The following is a 17,622-nucleotide window of genomic DNA, read 5'->3' on the forward strand; positions in this document are numbered from 1 at the left end:
TTTGGAAAAATTGGCTGCAAGGCTGAGCAGCAGCATGGTATCTAGCTCTTATAATACATCCATGGTTTTAACATGTTTAATATGGCACTTCACATTATAGCTGCTATAATATATATGTCATACATAATCGATCATACTTAGCGCTGATCTTGCTATAGGGACTTGGTCCTACATGCATGTACTACATTCCTGTCAGCTGTTACACTGCCATTGTACAGTTTAGATATACAGTATGGACGTCAGCACTATCTGTATGACAATCTCAGTCATATCACACTGAACAACCTAAAACAGAAAGGCTCATTTGATACTCAGACCAATGAAAAAGCAGCTTTCAGTCCATTGCAGATGTTCTTTTATGATCAACTATCACAAACCTGTATTTGTGGAATGGTTAGTCTGGCAGTAAACACTGGATCACACCAACAGTTTTATCTGTCCTCCACACACAGTGGGTCCACTGTCTCAACTTGAACCAGTCAAGCTCAGGTAAGCAGGTTAGGTCCTCACCCAGGAAACAGGCACCCACTGGGGCTCCATCTGCACCCTCTCCAGTATGACCTGGAGCTCTGCTAAGGCACTGACTGGGTCCTCCTTCACCAAGACATAGTCCACCCAATGCCCGTAACACTCATCCATCCGCTCTGCCGACTGCTTCATTTCTTCCAGGTCATCCTCCTGCTCAGTGAGAGGAGAGGGGAGGAATAATGTTTAGTTGTTACTACATGACTCAGAGTGTGTACACAGGCACAAAATGTTACACTGATGATTTAAGAAAAAAGGTTTCAAATCACTAACAGTCTGTGTGAACAATCACTGTCAGCTAGGAGACACTGCACTTAAACTTTCTTTTGTCAAGTGTGAGTCAGGAAGGATTTGCACCGTTATTCCTGCGCTGAGTGAGGAAGAGGAGCCAAGCCGTTTCCTTTGACTGTCAAAGATGCAAGGTCTTACGAAGATGACATATGGTTTGAACTCAGCGGTACGTAGAGTCTTCAGTGCCTGAATGTGGGACAAAAACTTAATTATACCAACTACAACAGCGGCTTTACTAAATATACGGGAGATTTTTATGAATAGTGTAGATGTTTTACAGTCCTCCACAGCCTTTTAAAAAGTTGTCAGTACATAAACATTGAATATACTAAACCTGTTGGCTTATGCAGTGTAGACTGAATCCAGACTTGGTCATACTTTAAATGTGACAAGTAAAATCTTAGGATGGGTTCACAATTTTTGTGGCTGTGGGCACACTTTTAATAGTCAGTATGAGCAGGAGGAATGATTACAGCGAAGAAAACCTCTTTCAGTGTTGACAGACTTGAAAAATTGTGAACTTATTTAAACTGTAATTTAAAACTGCTAAAACTGGGAAAATACAGCTTCTAATCAGCACCATGTAAAATCTGTGTTCTGTGTAAAACAGAGCTGTCAGAAACTTAATTGACACAGAAATAGAGGTGTGGGCGTCTCAATGTGATGAGATGAGAAAAATGATCTCATGTTTAATGACTATGTCTGTACTTGTTTTCAAGTTCTTAGTATTTATTGTAATCAAAAATGTATTCGTTTGTCAGTGTAAATACTAACCTCTGGTTGCACATCCACCAGACAGACCTTGTTTTGATCCAAAATTCTGCGCATGGACTCCAAACTGGTGCCGTACAGATTGTCTTTATACTCCCCATATTCAATAAATCTGCAGAAATATGGCACCATCATGAATTATTCGGGCAAAAAATTGTAAATCGAGCTGAACAGATTGGCCACTTCAGTGATAACAAATTTAAAAGTAAAATTAACTTGTATACAAAATGAATGCAAGTGTCTGAAACATTAGAATATACAGTAAACCATGTCTTGGATAATATCCCGTATCCAATACTCACTTGCCATTCTGGATGTCTGCCTCAAAAGCTGCTTTAGTGATGAAGTGGTACTCCACTCCTTCTCTCTCATAACACTTCCTGGCCCGAGTGGTGTCTTCAGGCCGTATATTCAAACACAGCCGGGGGGGGGGGGTGGTGTTGGAAAAAAAGTTAATGACTGACTGCTTGAATGTCTTTAAATATGTCAGCAAGAGCCTGTGTGTGGTATGTAATCGCATGGATAATGCATTGTCCTCTAGAGCAAAATATCACATTTTTACTCAGCAGTTTTCACAAGTGGTGAACAAAACATCTAATCCTGTGCAAATACAAAAAACGCCACAGATGGTGCAAATGTTGCTACACCATCTACACTATAACTCATTTGTTTTGGTGTAGCTTTTTGTAAAGAAATCTCCAGTGGTGGATTACAATGTCTGAAAGAGGAGATTAATCTGGTTTAAATCCTAGATCAAAGGCATTGCAGCAGCTAACAGGTACTCAGGTGAAACCCACAGCACATATCTTAACTACAGACCCAGAAAAACACATCTGCAGCTTTAGAGTGACTTCATAGTGAAAGCCAAAGAGTAAATATAAAGAAAACCCAACTCACGAGGCACAGCCAAACCACAATGTCGGGGATTCTCAGCGATCACCTTCTGTTTGAGCTCAGTGATCCGAGCTCCCTGAGAACCTGTGACCATATAACAGAATAGACACAAAATTATCAATATTTTTACTTAAATCTCATGCCCAGTGTCACTTTAATAGCAAGTTGGGTGTTTTTTTTTGAGAATTTATGTGTAGTTTCTTAGATTTAAGATGTCAACAAAACCCGCAGTAGACCTACCTATCAGTACTATTAGGCGGGGCCTCTCACCAGGACGGGGAAGATATTGTGTGACTTCCTCGTAAATCAGGAAATCTGTGTGATTGGCATCTGGAGTTTGAGGTTCTCCTGGTGATCCCTGGCGATCTTTCTTAAGCCTGAAACTTCTGCGCAAGCTCGCTGTGGTCAAAGACATGTAGGTCGAAATGTAAGATGGACAGTGGTCCACATACTGAAGAAACTCTAACAAGTCTAGCGCAGATTACACTGCCAGCTTGACACTAGAATCGAAAAACCAAACAAGTAGCAAACTGAAAATTGCACTGATTTCCACATCATCTCACTTCCTGATTGAAATTGAAATTCCTGTGTCATACATCAAACAACACAGACACACTGAACAACACCAGTAGAAATCAGTAAGAGTACCTGAGTAAAAATCCCATGAGAAAGCATGACCACAGAAGGCAGGAGCTGCCTTACTCTTGGGAGAAACTACAGCTCATATTAGACCATTTATTCAACCAGCTTAAATGTCACCAACAGAACAGAAGCTTGGAAGCCATGCATGCTGCATCTACCTTTTCACCAGACACAAACAAAGCACCTTAATCATGTAAGCGTGACAAGAGGCCATTTGTAAAGCACAATGAGAAGTAAATGAGGTCAGTGGCTGTAGCGTATGGCGCAAAAAGCCTGCCAGAGTCACAAGCGCACACACACGCAGATCAAGTGCAGATCGCTGAGCTTTTTTTTTTTTTAATAAAAAGTGGGAGCATGAAGATACACCCAAAACAAACACACTGTCACTCAGCAATTCCTGAAAGATACAGAAAAAAATGTGACTGTTAAAGCAGAACTTCAGCTATTTTAACCTCTATAATTATCTCATAATTCTCCATTATACCAATTTAATCAAATAAAATCATCACAATTGCTTCACTGTAGAGCTACTTGCTTCTTACGCGCCTATCAGAACAATGCTGCTTTTAAAAGCTACACTGATATATTAGCAAATATTGGCTTATCACAGAAACTGTATATCTGTATTACTAGTGTAATTATTGGCATTTAGAAATTGCAATCCAGAAATGCCAAAGATATGTTAATAGATTGCTTAGCAACAGTGTCACCATTACACAGTTTGTCCACCAGAGAGCACTGACAAGTTTTCTTTAATGACCATTTTTAAAGGATCCTCATCAGAAATGATTGTTCATGTTATGTGTTCATATAGAAAAATAATAAAGAAAGATATCAGTTGATCATTATCAACTTTTTAAAACGTCTTCTCAAATATCAATATTAAATCCAGTATTTGTCAGGCTATATTGTTTACAATGTTGTGAGTCATTCTTTTGTTAATTCACTAATTTATTTTGCACTAAGCCTGCATAAAAGATAAATAAAGTAATGAAGAACCCACTTAAAATATTTAGAGTTTACTTGTTATTTCAAACACATCTCATATTGGACTGAAAAACTAATACTCTGAATGGACTAGAGTGAAGCTGTTTGTAAGATTTTGGTTCAACATAAGCTGTATGATGGATGTGAAAATAAGGTCCAGGTCAAAATGGCTGGGGTAATGCTTTCAAGCACAGTAAAACCCACAGAAGCACAGTCACATGAAGTGAATAAGAGCAGCCAGGAAGCCTGATGAACACACCGAAGAGATTGCCAACTTGCTCTTTATGGTTTTAAATCTGTTTTTCAAAAAGGTTAAGAGGGCTGAGGTGAGGTGTTACATCTGGTGTTGAGCTCACAGAAGAAACCAGCTGAAACCTGCTCTTATCCTCCGATTCAAAACTATAGCAATCCACTACAACTTCTCTAAGAAGAATAGTTTGCAGATTCTGGAAGAAGGGATGGATTAGCACACAGATTTAGCAGAAATGTGATGTTGCAAACGCGTTGATCATGCCTCCTCACCTATGTCCTTTCCATTCAGAGCACCCTCACTGTCACAGTCTTCTGTGGGATGGCAAGCAGGAAGAGAAGACAGGGTAAGAGGAGGGAGGTGAGGTTGACGTTGAGGGTACAGTAACTATCAAGGAGAGAAGGGGAAGGTTTTGTAGGTATAAAGGCAACTGTAAAGGGAAAAAAGGGGTTAATTGCAGGGGCGAAAGGTGCGCCAGATTCTGTGTTTTTGTGAGTTTCAGGTTGGGTGTTGTCAATGAAAGCATGCTTTATAAAGGGCAGGAATGAGAGCTGCTTTGTAATAGGAGGGTTTGTCCACGTACCTCTCTCAGCCCGATCATCTGAGGTTGGCAATGCAAGGAATGACACACAGTATCACTGCAGGGAGTGACAGAATATTACAACCACTGTTCTTCTTGTGTACACTTTTTCAGATTCACCAAAGAAACTATTCAGGACTTTCACCTTGTTTTGCAAATTCAACATCTTACACTCTATCTAGCTTTAGAAATACTTACAATTTATCTGCTTTTCTTTATCTACCGTACACCTCTTTCTCTCTTTTGTATAGTTTTAATAAATTACTTTTACCTGGATTCACAGTGTTTGGGAGTTTAGTATATATGCAGATAGATACATGGAAAGAACCGACTTAACGACCATACGCTGTTTTTCAAACCTTTATGTTTCATTTTACTTTTAAAATTGGATTAGGAAATGAAACACCGGAATTGAACCACAGGCATTACGGTTATGTGGCATGCTTCATAACCAGTAGGCTACCGGGGCACACTGGATTACATGGTTTTTTTTATACAGATTAACCTCACATCCCCTGTTCTGTTTTCATAATCTCTTTTTCTGTATCTTCTTGTCTAGATTGGATTTGGCCTGCAATATAAGCTTTATCTGTCGATCTAAGCCTCTTGTACATTTATGGTTATAGGTTATGTGAGACAATTTTTGATTACCAAGGTAAAATAAGGCTTACATGTGGGGACTTTGGGGGACACAGGAGCAGGGAAGGAACCCATTTTCATCCTGTATCTCAAGCGCCTGAGAAGAAAAAAATGAAAGACAAAAGGCATTTATTTTTGATTTGAAAAAGGAAACCGTTGTCAATAAGAAGCCTGTTAGTGTTGTAGCAACAACTGACATGGGTCAGACACACTCTAAAGTTATAAATTCCATTTTAAATACCTTTTTTTATTGTTAAATCATTAAATTATTATAATTCTGAACTAACCTTTATGTAAATATTATCTTTATGCTATCATTTACCTCAAAATTTTCCAACAATGTATTATTATTATTAGTATTATTATACTAGAAAATCAGGTAGTAACATGTTTGGTGTCTGTAATAATTTCTTGCAATGACTGTTCTAGTAAGAAATGTTCAAATCCTTTAATCCCGCCCAAATGTTCCAGCAGAGATGATGCAGCCTACCTCTCCTGGAACTGTGTGGAGGGAACGAGGGCGGCACGCAGGTTACAGTCGCCCACCCTCTTGGCCTGCCACCAGGTGGTGTCTTCTTGGCTCACCACCTGAAGAATGTCCCCCCTTTTAAAAGGAAGTCCCGCCTCTTGACACGGAGTGGCCTTGTCCTCAAAAGGCATGTAGTCGAACAAAGCTCGAAGATAGACCTGGGGGAGTAAGATTATTCTGTTAGCGAGGAATAATTGCTAAATTAGACAAATCTGTTTGTTAAACATTAAACTAGAGCTAGCAGCCAGTTAGCTTAGCTTAGCACAAAGACTGGAAACAGAGGGAAACAGCTAGCTTGATTCTTCAGGAAGCCACTGCTCTCCGTTAAAAAATATTCCTGCTCATGACCTACATGTGGTTTTTGTATGAATGAAACAAACAGTATAACATGCTAATTAGTGAGCTTTAAAATATGCAAATAGACATACAAACAGGTGACAAAGGAAAAACCAACATAAAGTGTCTTGTAAGGTGTTGGGCCAATACGTGCCGCCAGAACAGCTTCATTGCACCTTGGCATTGATTCTACAAGTCTCTGGAACTTTTCTGGCAGGATGAACACCATTCTTCCAAAAGATATTCTCTCATATGGTTTTTTGATGATATGGCTGTCTAACACATCGGTCCAACATCTCCCATAGGTGTTCAACTGGGTTGAGATCTTGTGACTGCGAAGGCCATAGCAAGCTAGCTGTTTCCCCTGTTTGTGGTCTTTATGTTAAGCTAAGCTAAGCTAACACATTCCTGGGCATAGCTTCATATTTAATTGTCATATGTGGAGGTGGTATCAATCTACTCATCTAACTCTTGGCAAAAAAAAAAAAAATAAGCGTATTTCCCCAAATATCAAACTATTCTTTCTTCAAACTTATCAATAGGTAAATTCTTCTGTTCCCAATGAGATTATCCATGAGTGTGGATGCACGTCATTGATAAGAACCAACAATACAACAAAGTTTTCATTTAGAAAATTATTAAAAACATCAATTAATGACATTGGCATCATCACAGATGCAGACAGAATTTTACAGAAGAAATGCGCCCTTACTCTGCTTTCCTTCAGTTTGTCTTCTTCTACAACAGCTGGAATGATTTTCAGAGTGATGGAGCCTTGTGACTGGGACTGATCAAAAACACCAAAACTGTTATTTCCAGTAGTCATCATTTAACAATCCTACAGTAACTGAACTAATATGATTCTACATTAAATATGTCTGTTACCAGAATCTGACTAATTTCATCTGGCCTTTTGTGGGTTATCAGGTTTCCATTGACCTCTCGAAGCTCATCTCCCACGTGCACCAGACCTGGAAACACAAACAGTCTTTTGAAAACAAGTCTACTAGCCAAGGAAAATAAATCAAAGGAATATTCCAGTGTGTATTTTCAGTGTGAGACTCTAATGTGAACAAAAAAAACACAATTTTCTGTTGGCATACAGTCAATAACATTTCCATGGCAACAGCCAGGAGCGACCCTTGTTTGTAATCTCAAAATATGCAATCTTGTGGCACTAATCTCAAGGATTTGATCTCTGGTGAAAGTTCATGGGGTTACACAACATAATCTCCTCACTTCTCTGTCAGTGTATTAGTAGTGATAAGAAAGTCCTGTTAGTAGAAAGAAGAGCTGTCAGAATTTTTTCTTATGTCACTTTACTGCAGATGTTTTTTTGCTTTTTTTTTCCAGAGGCAATCAAACAATACAAGTGATGTTACAAGTGAGTTTGTGCACATATGCATTGTAATATTGTGTGAAAACTGTTGCTCTCACCACTGCGGTCAGCAGCCCCTCCCCTCATGATTCTGGCCACGATTACAGCTCCTGTCGCCTCATCTCTCCGAATAGTTGCACCCTGATGGAAGAGACCAATCAATAAATCTTACTCCAAATCAAATATCTACTTTTCACTGACCTGATATTATATTCTGGTTGACAGATAATAGCTTCTCCCTGTGTGCAGGTTGGTGGCTTTTGCCGGAAAGATCAGTATCAGTCAACAAAACTCTTGTTGCAACTAACGATTATTTTCATTACCAATCAATCTGCTGATTATTTCCTTGATTTAATCGACTAATTATTTTGTCTACAGAATGTCAGAAAACAGTGAAAAATTAAGGTACGTCTTTAAATGTTTTGTCTGACCAACAAACCAAAATCCAAAGATATTCACTTTACTATCATGTACGACACAGAGAACCTTAAAATTTTCACATTTGACAAGCTGCAACAAGCAAATATTTGGCATTTTTGCTTCCAATAGTTGGCAATTAATTTTCTGTTGATTGAATGAACATTACAGCTCTACCCTTGTGTGAGAGGAGTAATACTTGACCATTGGAGATCACCTTTGCTGGAGTTTAAAGGGATAGTTGGCAGTTTTTTGAAATGGGGTTGTTTGATGTACTTATCCATAGTCACTGTATTAGCTGCAGTAGATGGCGGTGTGCACCCCCCCAATATGGAGAAGCAGGCAAGAGTACTGGCTTGGAAGCTAAGCAATGTACTGCTGTGGACGACGCCAGCAGCAATACATTTTTTAACTACCTAAAAAAAGGACCGCCTAAAAAAAAAATTTAAAAAAATCAATATCAGTGTAAGGGTATGCTATATTTAGAATATTTTCCCCACTTTACCTTGCCATCAGCCAGCCCTTTCCTTTGGCACTACATTTTCTTCTCAACCGTAGAATTTCCGTATTCCTACGCATGCACACGCGCACTGTATTACACCGCAGATCAGCTGTTTGGATCTGAAAGTGCTGTTGCGGCGTAATACAGTGAGCGGCATGCATAGGAATACATTTCAAAATATGCGAACTATACTTTTAATTTCAGCTAGAGGTGTTTTTATAGAAGTGGGCCCTGTTTTGTTTGTATTTCGTGCACACAAAAGAGAAGACACTCCTGCTGATGGTTTCATGCTATTCCACTGATCGACAGTTGGTGGCAGTAATGTGGAAAATATAACAATGCACTAATGCAACAAAGACAAGAAAAAGACTGCTTGCGCACTAACATGGATGTTAAAATGTTGGTGTTAGATTGTTCCGAAAATCAAGTCTCCAAATGTTATATGAAGGAGGAAAAGAATTCAAGGATACACATAATGCATTTTAATGAGAAACAGTGAATATAAACATAACTTTGTTAATGAAAAAAAAAACTCCACAGGGTACCTTTAACATGCTAGTAATCTTGTGATTCATTTTTTAATTATTGTATCATAGAAAAACCTCTACAACACACTTCCCTACTTGTTATCAGAGTTTTCCTTCATTGGGTTACAGCTCACATTTCTCTTTTGTTCTTTGGCATACTTAAATGCAGTAACTCTATGGTTAGACATTACTTGATCTCCACATGATGTAACTGACACATCCTATCTGACAGATGAACAGACTCACAACTCTCAGTTCCACTTGTATCTGCTTGTATCTTTGTATCTGAACTGATCTTTAATAAGTCGATATTTTGCTTTTCAAAACTGATATCACTTCTCAAATCTATTTATTTGTCCTTTGCTTGAAGGATTTCCTTGAGCGTGATTTTTTTTTTCCAACACAGAGACACACACTCACACCCCAGAGCTCTCTAAATCTGCTCTATCACAGTAAATGGAGTTTTAAAGCCCCTCTTGAGGGGTATGAAAATTGTAGTTATTGAGGGAAGGAAAAGCTCTTATTTTTGTCAGGCGGCTCTCACCAGGGGCTCCTTGTTCTTCACCAGGCGGACGATCTTCACGGACTCCTCCTCCAGATCGTCATCTAGATCCTCCGGCAGTGGCGGCAGCACCGGGTCGAAGTTCTTTTGGGCCACTGTGTCATGGGCTGACAGCACAGCCTGCATGAACAAGTTGAATAAAGACACAAACAAACACACACACATAGAAAAGAGGAAAGAACACCATAAAATGAAGCCTCAGTCAGTGTCCAGAGAATTCACAAAAATGAAAAGAAAATTGATTGGTACAGCAAAGAAAAGCCATGTAAATCGCAGGGGTGTAGAAAAACAGAAAAAGACAGGAGAAAAGCCAAGAGAACAAGGAGGGAGAGAGAGAGAGACAGAGGGAAAATGCGACTGACTGCGTTTGCAAATGAGTGTTCCCATTTCACAGCTGTCAACCCTTCCCGCTCCCAAGAAAGCCAATAAATTGAACATAATGACTTGATAAGAGTAATTAGGCAGTCTTGTCTATGTCTGAGGGACGGGGGAAGGGGGACAGACAGACAGCTCTGATGCTGGCGTTACGTAATAGATGATCAACTTAGAGGGAAATCAGAGCAGCTCAGGGTGAAAGCACTCAGAGACAGCGAAATTAAAGAGATCAGACCTCACAGGGAACAGGAGACTGTCTGGGTTGAAAGCAAAGAGACACCAACGAACATTTATCACTTCGTCTAAGTGTGTGTGTGTGTGTGTTTGTGTGTGTACCTTGAGGTGAGGAGTGCTCAGCAGGAGGAGCAGTTCTCTCTCGTCATCCTCCAGTGGTCCATTCTGGAGCTCTTCTGCCAGCTGACCATTTGAATCAGAAAATCTCCAATTAAATATTTTGAAAAATCTCCTCATAAAAGAAAATTACCTTTGTTGGATCACAATAAATGTTTATTAATATTTAATGGTGAATTACAATATTATCCAATATTCTAATTTTAGCACTGAAATATATATATAATATATAAAGATTGCACCTACATCCTCTGCCAGACAAGAAGCGCTGTGCAGAACTGGAGTTGGGCTCTGTTTCTCGTACTGCTTCAGTTTCTCATGAATCTGTGATGTTAAAGGTTTAATTAGCACACTGGCCACGTCACAAATGTGCATGCACACACAAAAAATAATGAATTCACATGAAACCTAGTAGACAGAAAGCCTTTTTTTCAAGAATGAGTTGATAAGATTTTGCAGAAAACAAACATTTGGGATTTTATCATTAAATATTTACAGACATTTACATGTCTTATTCTGATTTTAAATTCTGGTGAGACAGATTTTTTCAGTGTTTATTTGCAGCTTGATCGGTTTTGGTAGATATTTGCACTCTACCAACTGAGTGCCTTCTTGTTTATTTATTGAATAGCTGATGCAAAGAAACACTAGACTAGATGTTCCTTTATAAACATGATTTTTTTTAGGCCGCAGTGCAGCAGTCACAGCTACTCGGACATATCTGCTGTACCTTCATGAGGTAACCGAGGCTCTTCTCACTAAAGACATCTCTGAGGAAGACCAGGTCATCCTTATAGTTGGCATCAGGGTGGAGCTGAGAGGTGAGCAGGGCCAGGGTCTCATGCAGCCCTGTATGGATTATACAAACCAAGATTCATCACCCACTTTCTATCATAAACTAAAAGAAATCAGGCGAGAAGAAATTACATCATCAATAAGAAATAAAAGTAAAATAAAACATCTCTTTTTCATATTATGGTATAGGGATAATAAAGGGACAATCAAGAACCAAATACACTTAAATGTAGAATGTTAGATCGGCTTTTGTTTAAATTTAACTAACACTATGACATTAGATTTTTGTCTGAATTGAACAAAAGGGAGGAAAAGATCTGACATTTGGATCTCACATTTGAAAAGCCCAACTGTTGCTGCCAAATAAGAGACCTGAAGCCTCTCTGAAATCCAACACATTTCCAATGTATGGTAGAAACTACATAATTAGGTGTGTTTATGTCTCAAATGCCTGCCACTGTAACTCCGTCTACCTTGCATCCGCAAACTCTGTAATTTTCAGTTAAATTCTTAACTTAAAATTCAAGCATCTGTTATGTATATTGATATTATAAAACATGCATTATTTATAAGCATATAAAATGCATCAGAGAGCATAAGCAAGCAGCTTGAACATATGTTTGGCTGTACCTGTGCTTGCAGACACGATGGGCATGGCTTCAATCATCCAGAGGAGGCAGGAGGGTGGAGAGGGGTGAGGGGTGGTGGGGGGGAAACAGGGAGGGAGGGAAAACAAAGGCGGTGGGTTCTCTCCGCTGGCTCCTTCTGTTCTGGCTCCTCACGTGTGGCCAAGGTAAAATATCACTGACACAACTGGGAATTTAAGAAAAACAACAAAAAAAACATATGATGTTTCCACATGAGGGAAAAGAGGTAGATAGCATAATCCAGGCTCTCTCAGAATTGATGTTTTTCCTCACAAAATTCAGATTTTCTTTCCAAGAATCCTTTTTTGTTTTGATTCACGGAATCATGCGATTAATCTAAAATAATACATGCTTGAAAAAATGTCCCTCTTCATTTGCAGTGGAGGATTAAGTTCGTAAGTGATATTTTAAAACTGTGTGTAAAAAGAGTTGAAGGCTGTAGTTGCAAACACTGACAATAAAAACAGAAATATGACCTCTGGGGCTGCTGATGGAGACTTACTAAAGCATACGTATCTTTTCTCATTTAAATTGACTTTGAAAATACATTTTGAAATGGCATCCAACCAGCTATGCTTTGACAGTGATGAATGAACCCATTACTGTGCTGGGGTTTCAAAATGATTAAAAACTGCTCTCATTACGGAGGCAAAAAGCACTAGTTTCTTTGTAAACTGCATGACATGGAGAAAAGTGAGGTCAGATAATACTGACCCCTTTTGTCTAATAAGATTCCTCATCTTGTTTGTCCCCATGGCAACGCTATAGTAGCAATGACTCCCTCTGTGTTCAGCTTAATTAAATGCTATTTGATTTGTTTCGCATTATTAACTTCACTAATTCGGTATTGTCTCCAAGGGAAGAGAAAGTGTGTCCAAACTTTTGACTGGCATTGTATGTGCAGAGACTGTTTTCACATTCATCTGCTGAAATTGGAAAGTTTCTCTGAGCTCAGTGAAAATCTCAGTTTAAGGCATGCACCTACAAGCATGATTTGTGATATCACAACTAGTTTGGAGCCAATCAGGGTCCAGTATTCAACTTACACAGATGTGGAAACTTGAAGCCTTCAGCGCACAAACACTGAGAACTGACTAATCAGTGAAGTAGGAGACATCTTGTGTCCAGCAGTGTAACTGTAAATATGAAAAATATTTGTATATTCATACAGTAGATTCTCAGATTTTAAAAGAGGGAGAAGGAGTAGATGACATTTTGATGATTTTAACAAGATAATTGAATTTATTTTTGTGGGAAAAACACATCAAAACACAAATATAGTATTTTATTTAAATCGTAAAACATGTCTGGAGGGGATCTTTAAGTAAAATCTACCCCACAACTAAAAGCTATCACGGGTAAAACAAAAACAACAAGCCTTTTGGCAATGTGCTTTGTATTTTGGGTTTTTTTTTTTAACTTTAGTGACATTTTTTCCCATTCTCACAGACATGACACCTGTATCCAGACATTTCCTGCACAGCTTGACAGAAGAAAGCTTTTCAAACAACTCTCCAAAGTTAAACACTTTTGTGTCTGTCGATCAGAATCAAAGAGACAGGGCATTTTTACAGACTAACCATTTTGTTCATAACATAAAGAGTATATTTTCTAAATACAGAGGGACAGAATTTAGTGCAGCCACCTTTTCCCAATGCAGACGCCTGTTGAATCATTAAGGACTTGTATTTAGGCAAAATATAGTGCTCACTGGCAGTTTGTAATATCAATAGCCAAGTATGACACAACACTAATCTCTCTCCATCATCACTTAGGAACACCTGGAAAGGGTACTCCATGCAAAACATAAAATACTGATTAAATAAGACTATTCTGAAGTAGTTGGTCACACAAAAAAATAAATTACGAACATTACTTTGACCCTTTTTTCTCACTGATGTGCTTTGTCCGAGCTACCAGACTAGATGCTACATCAGTGACAGTCCATCAGAAATGTAAGTATATGGAAAAACAAATTAAAAAGTGTTGCCATGGAAGCAGCATTTCATTTGAGTTGAAATCTACAAAACGATCCTGCAGCCTTTTCTGACAATTTCCAAAGCAGGCAAAACAATCTGGCTCATTGTTAGACATCCACAGTTACCACAAACAAACACCTGACGGCTATAAACAAAAACCAGAGGCACCCGTTCAGCATGTTGGCAAATAGCAAGCCCTCATTAAATTTATTTACTAGATACATAAGTCAAGACATCCATCAACTTCATGAATTTTCTTGTTTTTGCTGATTATATTCAGTTATAGTCAAAATGGTTTGTCTAAGCAGAATTCCCACTTTTGTATCCCAGAGTTGTTAAAAACAATTACTAGTTTGTTTGTTGATTTTCTGTCTTATTGTAATATATTTAATAGTAATATTATATTATTGTAATATATATTCTGACAATTTCATCAAAACTATACATTACCTTTGTCTTTTGTTAATTATGTTCTGTCAATTCATTGTCACATTTTCCCCTGGTGGGCTGATTAATATGTGCTGGCTGCCAAAGAAATTTCTAGTTTGGAAAAATACTGATTGAAGACAGGCTGGCATTGTGCCAAAGTCATAATTAGAATAAACAGCAACAGCACAAACACACCTTTGTTGAGATGGTGACTTGTGTTCATGAAGCCCATATGAAGCCGTGTAAAATGTTTAAGAGGAAATGAATTTAATCGTGCCTTAGATTGCTGAGCAGTGATGCCAAAACTTTTAACTGTTCTGCAAAGTCCTATTCTACATTTTCCACATTACATTCCAAATTTATAGTTGTAGTCCATCAATAACATGGATGCTGATTGAACCATTACAAACACGTACTGGAAGAATTCAATGAACTTCCATACAGCTAACTGGCGAATGATATATTGATTGATATATTGATGATCGTATTTTTTCGTGTAAGGGAATGGTTTGACTTTCCTGCCAAGAATTGGATGAGAAGATAGATACCACATTCATGTCTGTGTGATAAATATGAAGCGAAAGTCAGCAGCCGGTTAGCTTAGCTTAGCTTAGCATAAAGACTGAAAACGGGAAACAGCGAGCCTGGCTGTGCCACGTCTCATTTGTTGAATTTGTACAAAAATTGTGGTTTTATGGGGGTTCTCCACTGGTTGCAAAGCAACTTCATGGTCTCCAGGAGGTCACTGTGCCCGGCCAAGAAATAGTCCGGTACATAAAACCACAAAATGTTGTTTCTACGCGAAACAATAATTGGTAAGTTTTAGCAGTGCTGAGGAAAAAACTTCACATTTCACTTTATGCTAAGCTAAGCTAAGCGTCTCCTGGCTCCTGGCATGAAAGTGGCATCAATCTTCTCATCTAACTCTCTGCAAGAAAATGTGGTGGGTAATGTTCCCCTATTGCAAGTGAATACAGTATCATGTGTAATGTTGGTGAACACAGCTCCAGGCCTGAATCCTCCTCCAACCAATTCCCTAATCAAGGCCATCAGATTATATAAGGTACCTGTTAGCCTGTGTTTACTCTTTTAGCTCCTGTCCTCTGTCTCTGTTGTGGCTGGTAGTGTTTAGTGTTACAGCTATGTAGTTAAAGTGATGACTTAACATGCACAAGTCAGCCTTTTTTATACTGCGTACTTAGTTGACTGCGTTCTGTTCTTGTTTTGATCTAAAGTGTTGCATATTGTGTGTTGGAACTCCACTGTTGTCCTGCCCAACCTTTTTGAGTGATCCTGTGTGTTAATGTCCCGTACCAGACGTGGTGAGTAGCGTCACCACATCAAAATGTATCATTTTAGTATGCAGCATGATGAGGCCTGATAATTCCTGTTCTCCCTTTGTAGGTTCACCTGCTGTTGTTTTGCTCGTTCTTTGTTTGGCCTTCTGGTAATGTTTTGCTTGAGTGTCATTCCCGTGCCTGTACTGTCAAACCAACTGGGTTGTTTATTTGTTTGTTATTCTCTTTCTATTAGTTCCCTTTCTTTCAGTGAAGCATATGCCATATTGTTGGGTGGCTAGGCACCCATGGTGAGGTCCCTACACTTTATGCATGTGATTAAAAGCACTGGGACGCAAATGTAGATTGCACCATTTCTGCTAGGAGGATTGCTATGTTGCACCTGAGGTGATTAAGTGGTTGCACCCCTGGGCACTCCTCAGTGTAGTGCCTCTCCACAGGTGGCCTCAGCTCAGTTTCCCCAGTCTTGCTTAGTTTATGTTGGACTGGTAGTTTTAAATACTTTAGGGCTCACTTATGGTTTTAGATTTTGTATTAAGGCCTTTTTAGCTGTAACTGTAATAAAGCACTATTTTTATTCCCCTTATTGGTTTCAGTAATTAAAAATTATTTTCTCCCCGGCAGCTCTAGTCCCTGCCTATTTAATTATTTCAATAAAACATTCGATTTATTCTGAAAACACGTCTCTGTCTTGTGTCTGTAACGACTGCGTGCCTTATCAATTTTCAAAACAATATTCAAGCTTCTTGAGACAGTATTTCCTGGGGTGCAATTCCCCAGGTGGTGTTAGTTTCCCCATGCTCCCCTTTTGTCTGTGCCACAAAAGCAAATAACAGTAAGTCCCAAAAGTTGACTTAATTTCCTTAAGTGAACTGTGATTTGGCTTCAGTAAACACACACACACATATCGACAAGCTAGTGTCACCAGTGTCCTGTAATTACATGTTGTCAGTGTCCATGTCAGGAGCTTGAAGTGACCCTTGACCTTTCCGCATGAGTGACCCTCCAGCAGGCATTGATAATACACCCCAGATTGATTCAGTCTAATGCTGCACCAATGTCTGTCCCTTCATTCACTCACTCAGCAGGACGCTGACATGGTAGCACTTCTAAAAAAAAATCCATTCTGCACATTATGAGCAGAAGAAACACACATATTTTGCCACGCCTGACGAGTTACACAGCCTCAACTACCTACAGACCAGTGTGGTAATATTTATACATGTTTGTTTATTTGGCTTTCTTTCTGTCAGCACAATATCCATGAAATTTGGTGGACGAAGAGATTCACAGCAAAGGTATGAGACTGCGGGCATGAGGTCAATCCAATTAAGTTATTTTCACTCTACAAATCAACCTTATAAATCCCATGAATAGACCAAACCTGTCACAGAGAGACAGCCAACTACACAGCAAGGGGACTGAAACATATCATGTGAAAGCTAACTGGTGAGACAAAGCAACAGCTAGCCTTAGCTAAAGCTAAAACTAAATTAACTATACTTTAATTTTGCTTTCTCCTGTTATCTGTAAATGAAAAATATCATTCTTGATGAACTGACATCATGGTAATTCAATTACTTGTTCCACCAAACTAAATGAGGCAGGACTAAATTTAGTTACGATGAGGAAAATAACCCTGGTGAACTATATGTCATGTTGACTGGAATTAGTGGGATTGGGTGTGGATAGGCTGCCTTCAAATCATACATTTACATGTATCAAAATTATAAAATATATTTTATTGATTTCAATATAAATATTGATAGTAGACAGACACCTAACAACACCTTAATTATGGACTGCAAATGATCAAGTTAAAGTTTCTTACTTTAAAGTACTCAAGAAAACTGAGAAACACATTTTGTTGATAGATTCTCACGTTGCATTATGTGAAGATCCAAATGCAGGGTGCAGT

General features: G+C 38.8%; 1 protein-coding gene across 1 annotated transcript in view; it reads right to left on the minus strand.

The window, feature by feature from the left end:
• Window positions 1-338: 338 nt before the first annotated feature.
• LOC122971270 (MAGUK p55 subfamily member 3-like) overlaps window positions 339-17,622 on the minus strand; it is a 21,368-nt gene continuing 4,084 nt past the window's right edge. The window contains exons 2-19 of the mRNA XM_044337845.1: window positions 11,982-12,164; window positions 11,287-11,405; window positions 10,803-10,880; window positions 10,542-10,622; window positions 9,813-9,950; window positions 7,882-7,963; window positions 7,330-7,415; window positions 7,157-7,231; window positions 6,070-6,266; window positions 5,612-5,676; window positions 4,944-4,961; window positions 4,633-4,674; window positions 2,722-2,880; window positions 2,485-2,565; window positions 1,890-1,983; window positions 1,591-1,699; window positions 883-1,002; window positions 339-678 (exon numbers count right to left, since the gene is read on the minus strand). Of these exons, the coding sequence (XP_044193780.1) occupies window positions 499-678; window positions 883-1,002; window positions 1,591-1,699; window positions 1,890-1,983; window positions 2,485-2,565; window positions 2,722-2,880; window positions 4,633-4,674; window positions 4,944-4,961; window positions 5,612-5,676; window positions 6,070-6,266; window positions 7,157-7,231; window positions 7,330-7,415; window positions 7,882-7,963; window positions 9,813-9,950; window positions 10,542-10,622; window positions 10,803-10,880; window positions 11,287-11,405; window positions 11,982-12,018 (1,761 nt within the window). The 5' untranslated portion in view covers window positions 12,019-12,164 and the 3' untranslated portion in view covers window positions 339-498. The remainder of the gene's footprint in view (window positions 679-882; window positions 1,003-1,590; window positions 1,700-1,889; window positions 1,984-2,484; window positions 2,566-2,721; window positions 2,881-4,632; window positions 4,675-4,943; window positions 4,962-5,611; window positions 5,677-6,069; window positions 6,267-7,156; window positions 7,232-7,329; window positions 7,416-7,881; window positions 7,964-9,812; window positions 9,951-10,541; window positions 10,623-10,802; window positions 10,881-11,286; window positions 11,406-11,981; window positions 12,165-17,622) is intronic.

Source organism: Thunnus albacares, chromosome 20, assembly GCF_914725855.1.
Source record: "Thunnus albacares chromosome 20, fThuAlb1.1, whole genome shotgun sequence".
Classification (NCBI taxonomy): Eukaryota; Metazoa; Chordata; class Actinopteri; order Scombriformes; family Scombridae; genus Thunnus; species Thunnus albacares.